This window comes from Hydra vulgaris, chromosome 01 (assembly GCF_038396675.1).
Source record: "Hydra vulgaris chromosome 01, alternate assembly HydraT2T_AEP".
Lineage (NCBI taxonomy): Eukaryota > Metazoa > Cnidaria > Hydrozoa > Anthoathecata > Hydridae > Hydra > Hydra vulgaris.
The window spans coordinates 41,115,001-41,135,000 of record NC_088920.1 but is presented as its reverse complement, the minus strand read 5'-3'; the positions used below and the strand labels follow the sequence as shown (position 1 = coordinate 41,135,000).

The 20,000-nt window shown below is 27.4% G+C and overlaps 2 protein-coding genes across 5 annotated transcripts in view; both read left to right on the top strand.

Annotated features, from left to right (window-relative positions):
- Positions 1-20,000, top strand: part of LOC100204838 (filamin-A) — a 46,522-nt gene that overhangs the window by 8,261 nt on the left and 18,261 nt on the right. For all 4 annotated transcript variants that reach the window (XM_065788169.1, XM_065788171.1, XM_065788172.1 and 1 more), the window contains exon 7: positions 12,165-12,440. In XM_065788169.1, the coding sequence (XP_065644241.1) occupies positions 12,165-12,440 (276 nt within the window). The remainder of the gene's footprint in view (positions 1-12,164; positions 12,441-20,000) is intronic.
- On the top strand, positions 15,197-17,689 carry LOC136075022 (uncharacterized). Its single transcript, XM_065787233.1, has 2 exons — positions 15,197-15,686; positions 15,840-17,689. Exons 1-2 carry the CDS (start codon positions 15,197-15,199, stop codon positions 17,687-17,689), a joined length of 2,340 nt encoding a protein of 779 aa, XP_065643305.1.

The window sequence follows — 20,000 nt, the reverse complement described above, 5'->3', positions numbered from 1 at the left end:
GTTAATATATATATATATATATATATATATATATATATATATTTATATATATATATATTTACACTTTTAATTTTTATTTTATTGTTTTATATTTTTATTTGTTTATCTTTATTTATTTGAAGATTAAGTACATAAAAATAACAATAAACAAATAAAAACTGGTAAATATAGTAAGCAGAAGTTAAAAAGTAACACTTGGATGTTATTTTTATTTGATTTTCTTTTAATATTTTATTTTGTATATTTATTTTGATTGTTTTGGGTTTTTGTGTGTTTATAAACGAAAAGCGAAAGACGAAAATATTGAAAAAGAAGTTTGAAATTATCAGCTATAACTTTTTTTAAAAACAACAACCAAAAGTTAAGGTTTTGACAAGTCAGTCAGCAAATGTAGACCGTTTTGAAAAGTTAGTTGTCAAATTTAGGCAGTCGGCAATGTCAAAAAATGAGGACTTTTTTATTTAGTCTGCTAAAATTGCATTGGCAATGTTACACCTACTAGCGCCGGCCCTGCCAGTAATTGTTTAAATTTATCAACTGATGTTAAGGTTTAGTCTCGATAACATTATCTGGTAAAGAATTCCAGTTATTGACTACGCGGTGATTGAAAAATTTATGTCTGACTTCGCACTTCTCCACAATCTCGCTATGAAATCTAGTTTGATGTTGACCTCTGGGTGCTATGCTGCATCTAAAGCTCAACACCAAAATCAGGCTTTGCTTGCCCGTCAATTAAGTTTATATTTTTGAGAAGTTTATATTGTTGAAAAACATCACCTCTTTTACGTCTGTCTTCAAGAGTAGTTAAATTCATCATTTTGCATTGAGCTTTGTAGTCTTCATTTTTTTAAAGCCTGAGAAGCTTTCGTGGCATTGTGTTGTACCTTTTTCATTTTTTTACATTATTGTAAGGGTTCCAAACTTGTATAGCAAATTTTTCAAATGTCAATGTCTCTTCATACATAGGTGTGTTAAAGAATTCTGAGTATATTATTTGCTTTTTTGCGGCTATATTGCAGTGTTGAGCATATTTAAGATTCTCAGAGATTAGAATTCCAAGATCTCTTTCAGAATTTTTGACTTCTAAAACTACTCTGTTGGATGTGCTGTCGTTTTTGATTAAATCCATAAAGAAAGAAAATTTTATTGTTCCAGAGTTAACATGAACAAATTGAATCGTGTTATACTTCAATTGAACAGCGTTTTATATTTGGAGATATTGAATCTCCAAGTATAACACGCTGCTTGCGGTTTGTCAAGAAGACTTTTATCCAATTTTAGAAGATTGCCGTATATTCGATACATTTTCACAGTATTTTGATCAACCAAATTTACAGCAGTCTTACATGGAAACTTTATCAAGTGCCTTTGCAAACCAAGAAAAATGAGGTCGACTGGTTTCTTCTTTGATTTGCTATGAGTCAAAAAGTCAATTATTTCTAAAAGCTTTGTGACGCGTCTTTTTATTAAACAAAACCATGTTGAGTTTTGGAAAGCAATTTGTTATTTAGAAAATGATCGATTATAACTTGTCTAACTGTTTTTTCTATAAGTTTGCATTGAACAGAAGTGAGCGATAATGGCTTTTTTTACAAATAGATGTAACATTAGGTCTGAGCCAAAATCAAAGTTAGCAGAACTATCATTGATGTTGCACATGGTTTTAAAACAAACGGAATAATTTTATTATCGCCCATTAACTTATTTCTATCAAGCGTTTTTAGGTATTTTAGAACAATAATTTGATCAATCGTTATAACCAAAGTTAAAGCATTTGTTTTGGATACAAAAGGTTTTGTAGTTGAATCAGTGGTTCCTTTAAAAGCGTGCTTTAGGCGAAGAGCAATGCTTTGCTCTTCATCTAAAGTACGCTTTTAAAAGAACCACTTTATTTTAACATCTAATATTGCTTGTCCTCCTTTGTCAACTGGCTTTTGATTGACTCTGCATATTGGCTTTGTCTCAAATATTTAGAAATTTTTTTCTTGATTGTTTTATATGTTGACTCTGAAGTCGAAAATTTATTGGCTATGAACTAGATTTTAGATAAAACATGGGTATTTAGGAAATTGCCTTTCATCTTAGAGAGACATTCTTATATATTTTTTATTTATTTATTTAGCAACTTAATGCTAGTTAAGTAACTTTTACAAAATAAATGTTCGCTATTACAAAATAAATGTTCACTATATAAGTTCGTTATTCTATAGTGTTTGAGGCAGTTTTTTTTTGAATTTTTTATATTCCAGCTGAACAATTTCACAAGCTATTTCCTGGTATAGTTTCAAACCAAACACGAACAATGACTTCTGCCTTGCTCTATTATATTGGCTACTTTTATGAAAATAACTAGCTTGTCTAGTGTAATGTTGATGCAGCTCACTATTTTTTGAATAGAACTGTTTAAATATATTATTTTCATTTGATGTAACATTGTGAATGAAACAGAGTGATTTAAAAATTATTCTATTTTTTATACTTATCCAACCAAGCAGCTTCAACATTTCTGTTTTGTGAGTTGACCAGTCACATTCTAATATAAATCTCATCGCTTTGTTTTGTTGTTTTTCTAAGATATTTAAGTTATTAGTGTTGATATCAAGAAAAATAGAAGCACAGTATTCATAGTGAGGAGCAATTATAGTTTGAAAGATTATCTTTTTGGTCCATTGAGTTAAAGATTTGCTTATTCTATCAAGATACCCAGTTTTCTTTGCAATTTTTTTTGAGATATGTTTGATATGTTCTGTAAAATTAAGTTGGTAGTCAATAATAATCTCTAGATATTTCACGCTATTACTAAACTCAATGACTACGTCATCCAATATAACTTTTATGTTATGGTTTTGATTAATTAAACTATTTTTTCTTTTTTTTGAATTAATAAAAAGCATGGTCATGGACTTGAGAGTATTTAATTTAAGTTTGTTATTACTTAGCCATTTACAAAGTATTTTTAAGTCTTGATTTAATTTAAAAATAGTTTCTTCAAAGTTTGTACCCTCAATACAAACTAATGTATCATCAGCAAACAAATTTACAAAAGAATACTCAATTTTTGATGCAATATCGTTCATGTAGATAATAAACAAAAGAGGTCCAAGAACACTAACCTGTGGAACCCCTATATCACAAACTAGTTCTCCAGATTCTTCACATTTTATTTTGACTACTTGAGTTCTCATTGAAAGATAGTCTGCGATCCAATAGAGAACTGTACCTTTAACTTTATAACTTTGTAACTTTTGTATAAGAATCTTTCTATTAACTGTTTCAAATGCTCTTTCAAGATCTAGCATTACTGTTATAACAAATTTATTGTTATTTAAAGATGTTTTTCATTTGGAAAGAAGTAGTTGAATTGCTGATTTAGTCGATCTATTTTTTCTGAAACCAAATTGATTATTATAAAAAATATTTTTACTTTCAAAATAACTTGACAACTGCTTGTGAACAGCAATTTCTAATACTTTTTCATAAGTAGGAAGCATATTAATTGGTCTTAAGTCTTGTGGTAACTTTGGCGACATTACCTTGGAATTGGAATGATTGTTGATTTTTTCCATTTAGAAGGAACTTTCCCAGTTTTTAAAGATAAATTAATAATTTTCAATAGAGTACTTGAAAATGACGAGTATAATTTTTTGAAGATAATAACATTTAAGCCCTCACACATTGAATTCTTGTTTTGTAATTGTTTTACTATTTCATTTAAGTCTTGCTTAGATAAAGGAGTAAATTCACAAAAACAAGGAATATTATCATTTAGTGATAAATTTTCCATAACATTATAACTCATATAATTATGAATTGATGTTTCAATATCTATAATACTTTCTATTAAAAATTCATTATATTTATCTGAAGTGGATTTATTTGTTTCATTTCTTTGAAAACTCATAATAACATTTTCTTCGTCAAATTATATTTGACTTAATTAATGGTTTGATAGTTGTTAGGTATTTCAACGAATTCCACATAGCTTTAGGATCATTTTTGACTGAATCAATTTTTATTTTATAGTAATCAGCTTTTAGTTTTCTTAATATTGATGTTTTTTTATTTCTAATTTTTTTAAATTTGCTATATTGTGTTTTACATTTGCTTTCACTAAAACCATGGTATTTAAACCAAACATGTTTTCCATTCATGATTATATTCTTTTACTGCATCTGTGTATTTATAATTTCTTAACCAGTTATTGTGAATAGATGGATTGTTGTTGTTGATTTCCTTATTCGTTTTATGAACCATTTCTTGCATATTTATGTTACTTTTAATAATTGTTGTATAACTATCAGCCATTACTTCGATATCAGTTTCTTTTTTCGTATTTTTTAATTCAACTGAAATGTTTTTATTTAATAAAGGATAATCAATTTTATTGAAATTCTGTTTACTACTGTTGCCAACATTTTTTGCTTTTTTAGTTTTGGATCGTCTCTTTTCTTTGATAGAGTATTTACAAGTAATCATTTCATGGTCAGAAAGTTTTTCTTTTTCGTTAGTTTCGATAAGAGTACAATTTGAAGTCTATACAAGTACTTGATTTTTCAGATTTTTTTGTTGGTTTACTGTTAAAATATACATTTGATTATTTTTGATAGATTGCTTTAGTGCTATAGAGTGTTTGTCATTCGAAAGTGTATTTATGTTAAAGTCACCAAGAATGATAATATTTTTCGAACGTATTGTAGTAATCCAAGTATCGAAAAACTCCAAGAAGATGGATTTGTTCTCCTGTGGAGATTTATACAAAACACTGAAATGAAACCTAATTTTGTTAATGACTAGTTAAGTAGATAATAACCAATGACACTTGTCTTTGACGATAGATTTAGGATCAGACTTTACTTTGATGTCATTTTTTTAATATACTATACAACCACCGGTATGAGCACTTGATGATTCTAAATTTATAAAAGAATAGCCAAAAATTTCAAGCTCTTTTTCAAAGATTAAGGACGTTAGGTGGGTTTCAGTTAGTTCAAGTATATGAGGTTTAAATTTTTTTACATATAGTATAACTCTGTCAAGTTTATTTATGAGACCATTTATATTTGCATATGCAATTTTAATGTCTTTTACTACCATTGGTTGCTAGATGTCATACTTTAATTCCACTCTATTTTTAATGTCATTATATACTGGACATTTTTTATCGAATGCACAATGTTGAGGATTTATCATTAAATTGAATTTTTTGTTTTTGTTAAGGCAATTTACACACCAATTACTTTCGTGATTTTGACATCTTTACTGTATCTTTACTGTAATGATCACCTGAACAGTAGCAACATGAAGGAATACTAAAGTGACAATTCATTGCTATATGATTGTAACCTTGACGATGGTAACACTGAATAATATTTATATGTTTTCTAATTTGCACAGACTCCCAGCCAATTGCTAATCTACCATTTTTCTTATTTATAATGTATTCATATGTGTTTATATCTATATCAGCTTTATAGCTGTGTTACCAGTTCATATTTACTATTTGTCATGTTAATATTTTCACAATAATGACTGAAGCCTTATCATTCAAATTATTTAGAGCTATTATATCGTTCGCTAAAATCTCATTGATTACTTCATCGTGTTTGGTAATCTTGAATTCAATCCTTTTCATTTTTTCTGTGTTACCTTTTTCAACTGAGAAAAAATATTCAAAGTTTTTGATTTTATTAACAAAGTTATTGGTTGCTTTAGACTAGTTCATGATTGAGGAATAAGTTAGGTCTATATGGAGGTATGTACCCAGTATGTTTAAACCTGCTGTGTTGATTCATACAATTATTATAATTATATTATGATAATGTAATTTTTTGATTCAGTTTTTTAATTGTGTTTTCAAATGCCAGGTAGCTAAAACCTCCCAAAACAATGTTTTGGTTATGGTTTTGTTTATGTCTGAGGTGTATACTTCTTCAAAGAGATAGGGGATGTTTAAAATATTTGATATAGAGCTGGTGTTCCTTACAAACATAGTATTGCTATCAGCATATTGTATTAGCTTGAGATTTGTTTCACTACCTGGCAGAGGTATTCCGTCTATCTTGGAATTTTTTACTATTTTCGTTGCCTAAAAGTTCTACAGATAAGCAGTAGAGTGTTGGTGAGATGATTGAAACAAAAGATGTAAGACAAAGTCTTACATTGTTTTCAACTTCAAATGAATTACTCATAAACCCATTTTTAAGGATCAATAATTGTTTTTTTTAGATTATTTAATTGCGCTGACAAAGTTTGTTCTTATGTTGAATATTTCTTGTGTTAAGAAAATGAAGTTTTGGTCAATCTTTGGAAGCTTTTTCTTGATCTAATGTAAAAAGCATCAATTTTGGATTTTTTTCACTTGTGTTATGGATGAGGTCCTAGAAATATGTTAGAAAAGATATTTCGGCCTGGGTCCAAGCAGGTCAGATTGCTCTTCGTTATAATAGTTATTTTCAGTTTATAATAATGGTAGCCAACAAAGTATACAATACAATAATATACAATAACATACAACAATAGCTACGCTCTTGCAGAACAAACAGTCCTTAACAGATAAAGCCCCTAATTAAAATATACAATTGAAATTGAAAACAAAATAATAGACTAAACTTTCTTGATATTCCTATTATTAAAATACACAAACATTTAAAGGTTCATAAGAAAGATGAGTATTTAAATCTCGTTGCAATCTCAGTTCTAAAATTTTAAAAGCAACATTCAATGGATACATACACAGAGTCTACTTAATATGCAGCAAGAATCATTTACAAGATTAGGTAAATTTCTCAGTTAAAGTGTTTACTGAGAATGGTTACAATAAAAAAATACCAAACGGATGCCAAAAAAAAAAAAACCCAATCTAACTTTAATATCTTTCATAAAATCTCTTTACCAGAGATACCAATAGTCTCCCAGGAATCCATAAAAGTTTTTAGGAAAAACACTTTTGCAAGAGATGATTTAAGAAGCCTTTGTTAACTTGTTATTTATCATCTTGGTGGAAAAGTAAATAGATTTGAATTCCACCTACCTAGGGCTTGTCATGAGGAACATTTTTTGAAAAACGGACTTTGCATCTTACATTAAAAATTACAAAAATTGTTAAATTTATTAAAAATGAGGAATAGAAAGGATGCTTTTTACCACCACTTTTGATAAAAGCTCATAGTCATTAAGGACACCCAAGAATGATCTTGCTTTCAAAGCTAGTGATAAAATGATAGAGCAATTTGATGATCAGTTAGGGAAAGACTATAAAACAACACTCTGGGTAACTAATGAAGACAATAAAACAAGACTCTTGGTAACTAACGAAGACCATAAAACAACACACTTGGTAACTTGGTAACATAACAACACTTTTGGTAACTAACTTCTCAGCTTGTTGTGTTAACAATTAAAGATGACGTAGAAGACAGTGAAAAGACAGAAATGATTGACTTAACTTAATCCTACTTAAATTTTTCAAGTTTTGTAAAGAGGCATGAAGTCTTCATGCTAACAAAATGCCCCTCAACATCGACATATCATTTACATTTTCAACACCTTATCGTTTTGTGTATGACACTTAGTTGCTTTTATCTTTAAAATGATTAAATAATATATAAATAAACACATAATTCAATATCTATCCAATCTTGTGCTTTCATTGAAGGCACAAGATTGTGAAGTCAGTACTTCAAATTAGAAACAAGATTCTTTTTCAAGGTATTTTCTTTATTAGTATCTGCCTTACATATTTCTTTATCAGTGAAATAATTATATGGCTTAGAAATGATCTGTCACAGTTTTTCATTTTATTTTAGTTTTTGCTTTTAATTGAAAGTATATACATTTAATGGTCGGGTAATATGAATTGCACATTGAGGTAAAAATACAAATGAGATATTTTTTGGTTGTGTTTTTTAATAAAATAATAAATGAAATACAAAAATAAAGTACCATGTAGTAGAATTAAAATTAATTATGATTATTGTAAGTCTTTTCTTAGTCAGTCACTTTTGATATCTTGTACAGTCACATAATTTTTGAGTATTATAAATTATTAATGGTTGATTTCCAAGTTGTAGTTCTAGAAAACGTTTGATACCTTTTAATTAGATATTTTTAGGATATTGATAATTTTTAGGATGCTTGTTTTGATTCTGAAAGTGAAATTTATTTGATCATAGTTTTTACAAGACCCTGATTGATATCTTTTACAGATTTGCTTTCAAAAATAATGTTTTTTTTTGCAGGATTTTTTAGAATATTAATATTTAGAACAATCTAATAAAGAAAAAATTAAACAAAAAAAAAAAATCATTTTTAAATGAGCCTGCAAAGGCTTCATTCAAAAAAAGGAAATGAATCTGTTTTTATTGTGTCTATATAGACAAAAAAATATTTGCGTTGGAAATATTTGCATTTAAGGACCCAGGATTGGTCATAAATTTTTAGCTCGTAAGTTTTTCAAATTCTACTCAATTTTTTAAATTTAACTATAAAAAAGTTAGAAAGATTTAATTTAAAAATTAAGTTCATTTTGCTTATAATGCATTCAAATAATTGGTCGCGGTAGGAAGTGATTAGTGACGAGAATGAAATTTGGTTGATCTAACTAGATATGATAGCTCGTTTTAGCAGCAACCATGATTTTTTTATTTGTAGAAAAACATAAGAGATGCAACCTTAAGACTATGAGAGAATGGTTCAAGCTTGGTAGATAAAGTTTGTCCAGCTACATTTACAATGTGTTATTGGACCTTTTAAGTTTAGAGTGGAAGGGTTGTTATTTGACAATATAGGAATCTCAGCAGTATTGTGATAGTTGTTTGTTGTTAAAAACTGAATTTTTTGGAGTTAAAATGCACAAGCCACTTGAACAGAAAATAGAAAAAATGTTGTATCGAACAACATTTTTCAGAGAAAATTAAGGTGGTTTGGGTATCAGCATGTAGAGAGGTAGCATCATCAGGAGAAAATTGTGGAGGTAGAAGTAAGAAAAGTTAGAGAGAGTGCATTATATATAGCATGAATGAGCTTAAGTAAGGGAAAGAAGATGCTCAAGATTGTGTTGTATCAGAGAAGCAGCACAAAAGGGAAAGGTTAAAGCTTTATGATGATGATAACAATGTTTACATATAAATATACATGAATATGTATATACAAAATATAACAAAGTTTGAATTAAAAATATATACTTTAGGATGTATCAATGTTTATGCAGCCTTGGTTACAAGTGGTAATAAATGCAAATATAAAATGTGCAGGAGGAAGCACATTTTCTGTTAAACTGTACAAAGACTGATCACCTGTAAGAATTAAATCTTAAACTTAAAGATAAAGTATAATATTCTAGATTGTGTAGTATTAGGAATAATAAAGAAAAGATTTTGCAAGATTGGAAGTATGAGAGAAACTATGCTAATGCAAAGGAAGGTTTATGCTATTTAGTTTTATGATTTCAAAAAATATTCTATTTAATTAATATTTAATCTTTTTAATTCTGTTGTAGCTGCTTCTAATAATGAAAAACACAGATACCCGAGAATCTCAAGATTGTCATAAACAAATTTGTCTCATCAGCATTTGATTTTTATCCAAGGGACCAGAAGCATAGTAGGAAAAGTTCAAAAGGAGAATAATCTCAATCTGAGAACGCTTTTTGAAATGCTCAAACTCAATCAATTGATGTTTATCTCGGTCTTTGAACACAAACTCTTCAACATTATCATCTATAGATTATCTTTATGTACCTAAATTTCTTATCTTGGCTTAAATAAAAATGTAAGGTTTAAATAATTTTAAATTAGCAATACCTGCAATTTTTTCTTTTAAAATATGAGAACATGGTAAAAAATACTCATGTTGTAACCCTTGGAATTAGGAAAAATGAGGTCGGCAATAATTTGCTAATGTAACTATACAATAAATTTGACCTCAATCTTTAAGAGGTCAGCATCAGGTTGGCAAAAAATATTTGATGCAAAGGTCTTATCATTAATGAGGTTGGCAATTTTTTGCCGACCTCAAACACTTTGAGGTTGGCAGTTAGGTCAGCATTGCCGAATACTGACCTTAATTTCAAAGGCTGCATATTGCTAATGTGACAGGCTAATGAATATGAAAAATAAATTCCAAGAATATTTGGATTACTGATTTGATAGCAAACCTCATCTGCAGATATAATATTTTAAAAATGTCAAAAAGAAATGCTTTTTATGTTGACAAAAAAAAGAACTGTTTTTTATACTTTTTATTACGAATTTAGCCTTTGTTTTATTTAGTTTGTTTTGGTATGAAACTAGATCCTACAGAGTAAAAAAATAAGTGATTCGTTGAAAGTCCATGCTTCATTTAAAAACATATAACAATGATGTATTGAAAAGTATATTTTACTAGAATGGAAATTTCAAATAATCAGATTGTATATAAAGTAGTATCTGATAAGAAGTCGCATTTGGTGTTACATCAGGACAAACAACTGCATAAAAAGTTAAAATAAACATTAAAAAGGTTTATTGTGTAGAAAAATCATGATCATCATCATTAAGAGCAATTGTTGTTGAACGTGTGAATTTACAATAAAGTTGTGAGGAGATTTTTATTATTTATATTGAAAGAATGTAATACTATATAGTTACATATAATAACATCATAGTATTTAAAATTTTATCATTTAGTAACATATTATAGTATTTAAAAATTTATTTGTAACCTTTGCTTGAGTAGTCTGATAAATAAAATGCTCCAATGATAGTGGAGTTTGAGCATTTCTGATGTATTTGCATTCCAAATAAGTTTTTGTAAGGAAAATTGTAATTTTAATTTGTGCTAATGTTTACAAAAAATCACAGCAGTAGAGATAGGTGGAAAAGAACTAGATGTTGTATATAATCATACAAGATAAAATCATACATGGGCTTGACAAAATATAAATATTAGTTATCAAATATATATAATGTTAATATAATTTTTTTTATATTCAAATGTTTTAAGAAATGATTAAAGTCAAATATTGAAAAATGATTTCTTTTAGTTTTCTTTTAAAGGAGTATTAACTACATTTACAAGTAAAAAAATTTTTCAAAGCTTATTTGTCCCATAAAAAAAATCCACGAAATGAAATGCAAGATTTGCCAATATTTGATTTAAATTTTTTATAAAATTATTGGTTTGAAATATATTTTTGTTTATGTTTTATATGAATTAAAAACACCAAAAATACTAGACAAGAGTTATTTTTTCAAAGTACATTAAAAATATTAACATCTAATGATATTATATATATGTTATATAATTTATATTAATATATTAAGAATGTTCATGCTAAATATTAAATAAATATTTTTTGAGGCTATAAGTAAAAGGATCTTTGAAATTAATGACATGCTCCTTCTATTGAAAATCTAGAGGCTTTAACTTACTTTTGTGGGTTATTTGGGTGGTTATTATTTTGTTGTGGTTTTATTTTTGTCCCTATGGCAACATTGTCATAATTAATATGACCGTGAATTAAAGAGTAATACAGTTGAATTAAGGTCTCATTAAAATACTTCTTGCTTTATAAAGAATTTCAACATTTATTGCAATTTTATTGCATAAGTAACTAATATGGTAATTCTATGAAAGATTTTTACCTCTAGTGACACCTAAAAAAATTGTATACATAAGTCTTTTTATATGAATGTTATCGATGATAAAAACAAGCATTTAACGCAATAGTTATGTTTTGAATCAGATAAAAGAGAGACCATTTGGTCTTTTAGATATTTAGCAAAAGTTTATTTGATTTGAACTAGTCAGAAACTTCAATATTCATACCATGAAATAATTTGTTGATGTTATTGAGAAATAGAAATAGATTAGTATCATCAGCAAGTATTTTTTTTTAATTTGGAGGCCCTACTGAGATCATTAATGTAAGAAATAAATAATAGTAATCCATGTATGGTTGTGGAACTCCACATGATATTTCTAAAAAATAATAACTTATACATCTTGTTAACATCAATGTTAACAAGTTGTATACGTTATTATTTATATTTATCTTAAATTATTATGAAATTAAATACTTCAGTAAGAGAAATCTAATAACCAAATTTATCTTATTATTGTTAATTAGTATAATCTAATTATTTATAAAAAACAATATTCCCTCAATTATATACTTTTTTGATTAGGAGGTCATCTACATTCTCCAGTCATATTTATTGTTGATGTTGGAGCAGCTAATTCCCAGGTTGAAGTTAATATTGAAGGGCCAGATGGGAAACCTGTTAAAAATGTTGTTAAAAACAATGAAGATGGCACTTACACTGTTAAATATACCCCTCTAGTTGAAGGAATTCACCTTATTGATTTAACTGTTAACAAACAAAAATTACCTGGTGGACCAATTAAAACCATGATTACTGATCTTGGATCAGTGACAGTCACAACAAAACAGTATGAAATAGGTAAAAAAAACATTTTTTTTAACCATTTTTTAAAGAAACTATATATGAATAACAAATTAATATTAAATATAAACAAGAAGTTTAAAAAATAAAAGACATAATTGTTAAAAAATAGACAAATTATATGTTAAAATTTTGACTGTTATTTTAATTAATGTATATGTATATATAAACATATAATTTTTAAAAAGATCTTAACTGGATTAGTCAGGGTTGGAAAAAACCCTGGTTTTTAAAAAAAAAGCCAGCCCAGTGGGTTTTGGGTAATTTTGGGTTTTATTGGGTAAATTTGGAGGTTTTTTGAGTTTTTTTTGTTTTTTTGTTTAATGATATAGAAAATTAGTATAATTTTTTACTTAAACTTTATTTAAAATATATTTTACTCAATGTTATTTAATAATTTATAAAAAAAAGGTTTCAAAATATTTTGAAAAAGATTTTTAAACATATTTTAAAATTGTAATAGAAAAAAAAAAATTATAATTAAATCTATATGTATTGATTTATTTTAAACTTGTTTCTCTGTGCATCGGCCTTGTTCATAAAGGTTTGTGCTTCGAAGTTAAAGAGAGGGTTGTGACCACAATAAAGTGGCCTCCTCAACTGTAGTGGCCTTCTCAGCTATGGGAGGTGAATAACATAAAAGATAAAAAAAATCGTTATCTATAAAAATATTTGGATAAAAATTGTGATAATGTATTTCCAAATAATGATTCAAATATTAGTAAATCTACTCTGATAGCTCCTATTGTTGGTTATAGTAATAATTAATAATTTATTTAGTTAATAATATTAAAGTTATAATGTTAATGTTGGTTATAATAGTTAATAAAATTATAAAATATCTTAAAAAAAAAACCAATAAAACCCAGGTTGTCGGGTTTTTTTTGTTTTTTTTAAGCGAGTTTTATTGGGCGGGTTTTTTAATGCCAACCCCATTGTTAGTTCACCTATTATATAAAAAAAGTTTTTTTCTAAAAAAAAAATTTGATACAATTTTTAAGGTTTTACGATTTTTACATTTATACCCATTTTTTGGGCTACAAAGTAGAAACCTTTAACATTTAACAGACTATTTTGAAAGATACATACAGCACCGACAAAACTAAAACCATTTGCATTAACCACACAGTATAAAAAGCAGAAATAAATTCTCACATTAAATTCTACTGGTTTTGTTTTGTAAACCAGTCATCAACTAGCTAGGCAGCTAATTACTTAAAACTTAGACTTAAAGAAAATATAACGAATTTGCCATATAGTATGTGCAATATAGTAGGTAAGTATAAATTCTACTAGTTCTTTATAAACACCTTAAAAAAACATAAGACCATATTTCCAAAATTAAATAGATTCTTCACTCTGTAAAAAAAAAAACATTTCGTAAACATTGACTTTGCAAACATTGACTTATTCACTTTGCAAACATGCCTTGTCCATGGAGTTCTTTGATGCATTTTATTTACTTGGAATTTTCTTTTTGATTAGATTTTTAGGAGTATAAGTTTTACTAGTGTGGACCTGTTTTCTAAAAAGTTTGCAGCGAAGCTCTCTTCAACATACAACCTGTAGAAATCCTGTGTTAAAACCTAATGTTTTTACTGGAATGTTTTCTAGTATTAGTTGTATTAAAGCACAGATAATGATATAGATGCATAACACACATAAGTTCTTAATTTATCTAAAATGTTTACTAAAGTATCATGATAAGATATTCCAGTACTGTATTTTATTAGTCGAATGCCAAAATATTTTAAATTGCTATTGATATTTATTAGAACAGCAAAACTCTGCTACTGTTTCTATTCGTATCTTTAGTAATATTCTGCCAAATCTTTCTATCAAAATATGCAATTATTTGGAATTTACTTAGACTAGCAGCTTTTTTAAATTTTCATATAGCTCGCTTTGTGTTTGCTGCTTTCTTTTTATCACGTTTAATGGCAAATTTTATTATCAATGCTGTTAAAGCACTAGTACTTTATATAATAGAATCAATAGAATATATATATATATATATATATATATATATTAGGGTGTGTCATACTATGGTCAAAATTTAAAAATTCATACTTATCAGTGGCATTTTTAAGAAAAGGGTGAGGTTTAACATATTAAATTCAGAACTATCAAAAAATTTGAATTTAAATGAGTTTAAGCTACCAGGGAACTGCCTTGAAAATTGCCAAAAATTGTAAATTTTTGATATTTTCATATTTTCAGGGTTAATTTCAATATTTTAGTATTATATCTGCTTTACAACAACCTTATCAAAATAAATTATAGCAGGATAAACAAAATTCGTTTAATAGTTATACTGTTTCAGAAATTTTGGTTTACAAAATACTTAAAAATTAGTATTTTTGCAAAGTTTTGTATGTATTTAACTTATACATTCTGTTTGATGAATGGCTACACACAAAACTTTATTCAAAAGTATTTTGCTTTAATATTTGTTATGCAAATTATATATATATATATATATATATATATATATATATATATATATATATATATATATATATATATATATATATATATATATATATATATATATATGTAAATATATATATATATATATATATATTTACATATATATATATATATATATTTACATATATATATATATATATATATATATATATATATATATATATATATATATATATATATATATTTATTTATATATTTATAATATATATTTATGTCTTTCTAATTTTAAAAGTTACTAGATAAAAAATAATATTAAAATTAAAATGGCTACTGGAACAAGATGGAAAAATAGTTCTTGTCTACGTCAATATTTGGGATCTGGAAAAGAGTTGCCAACAATGAGAGATGTCCTAAGATATGGTATTCTTTTAATAGAAACAAGTAAACTAAACAGAAGAAACTATAGCAATTCTGAGTTGATCCAGGATATTTATAATAAACTTTCAGAAAAATGGCAAATGGCCAGTGTTTTATTTGTGCCTCCCGTAACTTGTTTAAAGCATAATTTGGTAACAAGACTTATAGACGCATGGAACAAAGCTAATCTAATTTCTCAAAACAAAGCAAGTAAAGTTATAAAACAAAAGTTTAATTTCATTATTGACAAACTGTTTGACTTGGTGGCGTGTAACTGTAAAATAGTTCTTTGTTCTGAGCAATGCTGTCCTCCTGACTGTAAATTTGGTGCCCACATTACCTGTATCTGTCCTAGGGAGAGAAAAATACCAATTATTGAACTGGTTTATATAAAAGGTATGAGTGACCATACCACAATCATTATAAAAGTGTTAGTAAAGCTGAAAATCAAATTTAATAATATTTTACTGATCTCTTTGATTATTTTAAAAAGAAAATTTTATTTTAATTTGTCTAGTTGTAAGCAAAATGTTGCTACCTTTTTTTTAGCCCAACGAGAAAAGATTGGATCTTTTAGTTCATATCAACTTGGACCTGCTGATTTGATGGAGTCCAAAAGGTTCAAAAAAGTACAAAGTTGCAAACGAAGAAGAGAAGAAGAAAAACAAACGAGAGAAAAAAAACACACAACGCAAGAAGAAAATAATACTCAAAATGAACAAGATAACGAACATGATAATTATAAAGAGTTTGAATCTGAGGAAAATGAGATTTTTTCTATTCAAAAGTCTTGTACAAAATATTTAAAAAAATCTAGAAATTATGAAGATATCTCTAATATTGCATTAGCCAGTATTCGATATGGTGTTGGTTTAAGAGCAACTGCAGTCATAGCTACTGCAGCATGGGTAGATGGAGGACTTGTATCCCAAAGTGACACTAGATTAATAATAGATCACAGTAAAGTTCGGAGAGCTAGGGATAAAGTAATGAATGAAGTTGCTATTCAGTTTGATGATTATTACAATAAAGAGATTATTGACTGCATATTTTTTGATGGGCGAAAAGATCTTACTAAAGTATTTTTAACTGTAGATGGATCAGACAGGCAGTATCCGGCTAAAGTTAAAGAAGAACATTACACTATTTGTTCTGGTGATGGTAAGTATTTATTTCATTTCACTCCAGCTAAAGAAGCAAAAAAGAACCACGCTGAAATTATAGCAGATAAGATTATTGAGTATACTGCAATGAGGAACATTAATGTACACTTAAAAGCAATTGGTGGAGACTCTACCAATGTAAACACTGGTTGTGATGGAGGAGTAATGCACTTTATGGAGCTGAAATTAGGGCGAAAGTTAAATTGGATTGTATGTGCTCTACACACCAATGAATTACCACTCAAACGTCTAATTAAATTGTTAGATGGAGAATCTAAAAGTGGTAAAAAATGGAGTGGACCCATTGGATGCTTACTTGATGAAGCAACCAATCTTGAAATTAACCCTTTTTTTAGTAAAGTTGAAACTGGTGAGCCTCTAATTAACTTAAGTAATGAAGTGGTTAAAGACCTTTCTACAGATCAGTATTACGGCTATCAAATAGTTAACGCCATACGCAGTGGTCATGTTCCTCAGCAACTAGGACTTCTTGAAATTGGCCCTGTTAACATGGCCAGATGGCTAACAACAGCCAATAGAATATGTAGAATTTGGGTATCTCATCATGGTCTTCAAGGCGATGCAGCCCAAAAACTTCTTAAACTAGTCGAGTTCATTGTGGGAGTGTACTTTCCTGTCTGGTTTAACATCAAAGTTAAACATAGTTGGACAGAAGGACCAAAACATGTTCTTTACCAGCTTAAGTTGCTTCAACACCAGTCACTCGATATTCAGAATATTGTCATTCCAACTATTAAGCGATCTGCTTGGTATGCCTTCTCTGAATCTAATCTTCAAACTATGCTTTATTCTGAAAATAAAGAGGAGAGAAGTTTCAGTGTACTCAAAATTCTAGAAATAAGAGGAGAAGGTGATGAAAATGAACAACTAGGAGATCTATCTGTTAGACCAAGAAGGACACCAGATATCAATACTAAGGCAACTTGTCTCAAGGTTCTTATTGATTGGAATGAAGCTTTTGAACCACCTTTGACTTGTTGCATGACAACTAAAGACATCAAAGAGTATTTATTTAAACCAAGGATTGTACCAAACTGGTGTTGCCACACTCAAGCTGTCGAAAGATGTGTCAAAAAAGTTACCCAGGCATGCGAAAATATTTTTACAGAAGATAGAAGAGATGGTTGGATTAAAGGACTAGAGTTATCACAGAAGTTGATGTCACGTAATCTATCTAAACAAAACCTTATTGGCTTGACAATGTTTAAGAATTAATCTTTATTGTACTTTATTTTAATAAATGCCAGTAAATGTTGTGTGGATCTATATAAAAGTTTTATTTTTAGTTCCAAAACAACCTAATTTTACAGTTTCAGTGGTAGGCAGTGGGAGGGGGCAAACCTCTCTATTTGTTTTTACAAAAATATTTTTTTTTTTTAAAAAAGAGATGGCGTTTTTTTACGTTTTATAAGTTATTTTTTTTTAATACTTCCATTTTTTAAGTCTTTACCTCCCCCTCCCCCCCCGGGCTTTTGGTGAAATAGTCTCACTGACTCCCGGGTTGTTAAAAATTTTTTTTTTTTTTTTTTTTAACGGTTCTTAACTTTTAATATTATACCTCACCCTTTTTTAAACTATGCAAAGTAAAATTCAAAAAAAAAAAAGTATGACACACCCTAATATATATATATATATATATATATATATATATATATATATATATATATATATATATATATATATATATATATATATATATACATATATATATATATATATATATATATATATATATATATATATATATATATATATAATATATTAATATATTTAAATCTTGAAAAATTGTGTACTTGATAATGGACTGTGTCATTCAAAAAAATCGGAAATTTAAAAAAAATAAAATTAGTTCATAGTTTTTATTAAATATGAATAAAGAAGACAACTTGTTTGAGTTCAAATTGATGTCCACTCAAAAATTGATGAGTGGACATCAATTTGAAGTACCCAATATTTGAATATAATATTACACAACAGACATAATATTTAGAATTTGAGTTTAGTGAGGAACAGTGCCAATTGAAAGTGTGTAATTTTACTTTTAGAAAAACTCTCCATGTTGGAACTAAATCTTAAAAAATGTGTGCTTGATGTGAAAAAATGTGCTTGATGATGAGCTCATCATCAAAAAAATTGCATAACTATTACAGATTATTCAGCTATAATTTGCTCATAGTATTCAACTGGCTGTTTTTTCAGTTTTATTTATTACGCCAGCATCAATTTGTATGCAGAGACAGTTAATAGAGGAAGTTGATGATGCTACGCAAATTTTGAAAATGAATCCAAATTTAGTGAACTTTTGGGCCATTGATAAATAAAGTTAGAAATATTTCATTAAAAAATTGCAAAAAAAAAAGGCATTTATTGTAACTGATATCAACAATAATGATTTGATAAAAATGGCTTGATTATGAAATTGTTTTTGATCTTGTTAATGTGCCAATTCTAGAAGAGTGTTTGGGCTTTGTTGAAATGATGCAAATCTTATAAATGCTGACATTGTGTTGGTGTTTATTCTAACTAAAATAAAACAACTAATACTACAACAAGTTGTCTTTCAATGCATTAGCCTCCAGAATAAAAGAGCGAAGGACTAAATTAAGTAGTTTGTTGCACTATCTACATTATGGAGAATAAAAATTAAATTTTTATGGTTTTTGACAACCCTACCCTAATGTGTTCAAAATAAAATAAAATCTTACTGCTAAATAGAACTAACTATTTGGAAATTACAAGCTAATAGATCAAGATTTTATGGCTTTTAATTTGTTTCAAACATTGCATAAAAGTTGTGTAATTTCTCTCTCTGGCCATAGAATACAAACTTTTAGCCGACGTGAATTGTTTATAAAAAAGCTGTTTGTGATCATGATCGCTCAAATCAAATTGTTTTGTATTTAAATTTGTGTATACAATAGCGTGAATACAAAGGAAAAATGTTCAGCAATTTATGTGCTTCGTTTTAAAGTTACATGCCAAAGCAGTCAAGTAACAATTAACATAAACAAGAAATTCAACTTCAGAAGTTTAGATTTTTGTAAAATCTAAATTTCTGAAGTTGAATTTCTTTCTGACAACACTGGCATTCATTCAAACCTTTTTTTTTTATTCCACCTAATTATATTTCAAAATTTTTAAATAGTTTGGGTAAGGAATTTAAAAATTTTGATGTTCTTCATTACACACCATTTCCTATAAAAAAATAATTGAATTAATCATATGAATATAAAATATCAAATCATAGATCAACCTAGCTTCCAACCTCTCTAACTTCTAATATTGTAAAATCTATGGAAATATCAAAAAAAGAAACAATAATAAATCGCCTGATTAAGTCAAAAGGAAGTATTACAAATTTACTTTAAATTACATGTTTTGTAATAGCTGTTTTTAAAGAAAATGTGACTAGATATAAATTTCCTAAATTTTGTAAAATTGTTTAATTAGATTCTACAAATTAAGTTATTATTTAAGCATTCATTTGAAATAAATTACAAATTCCTGATTTTGTGCAAGGCCTTTA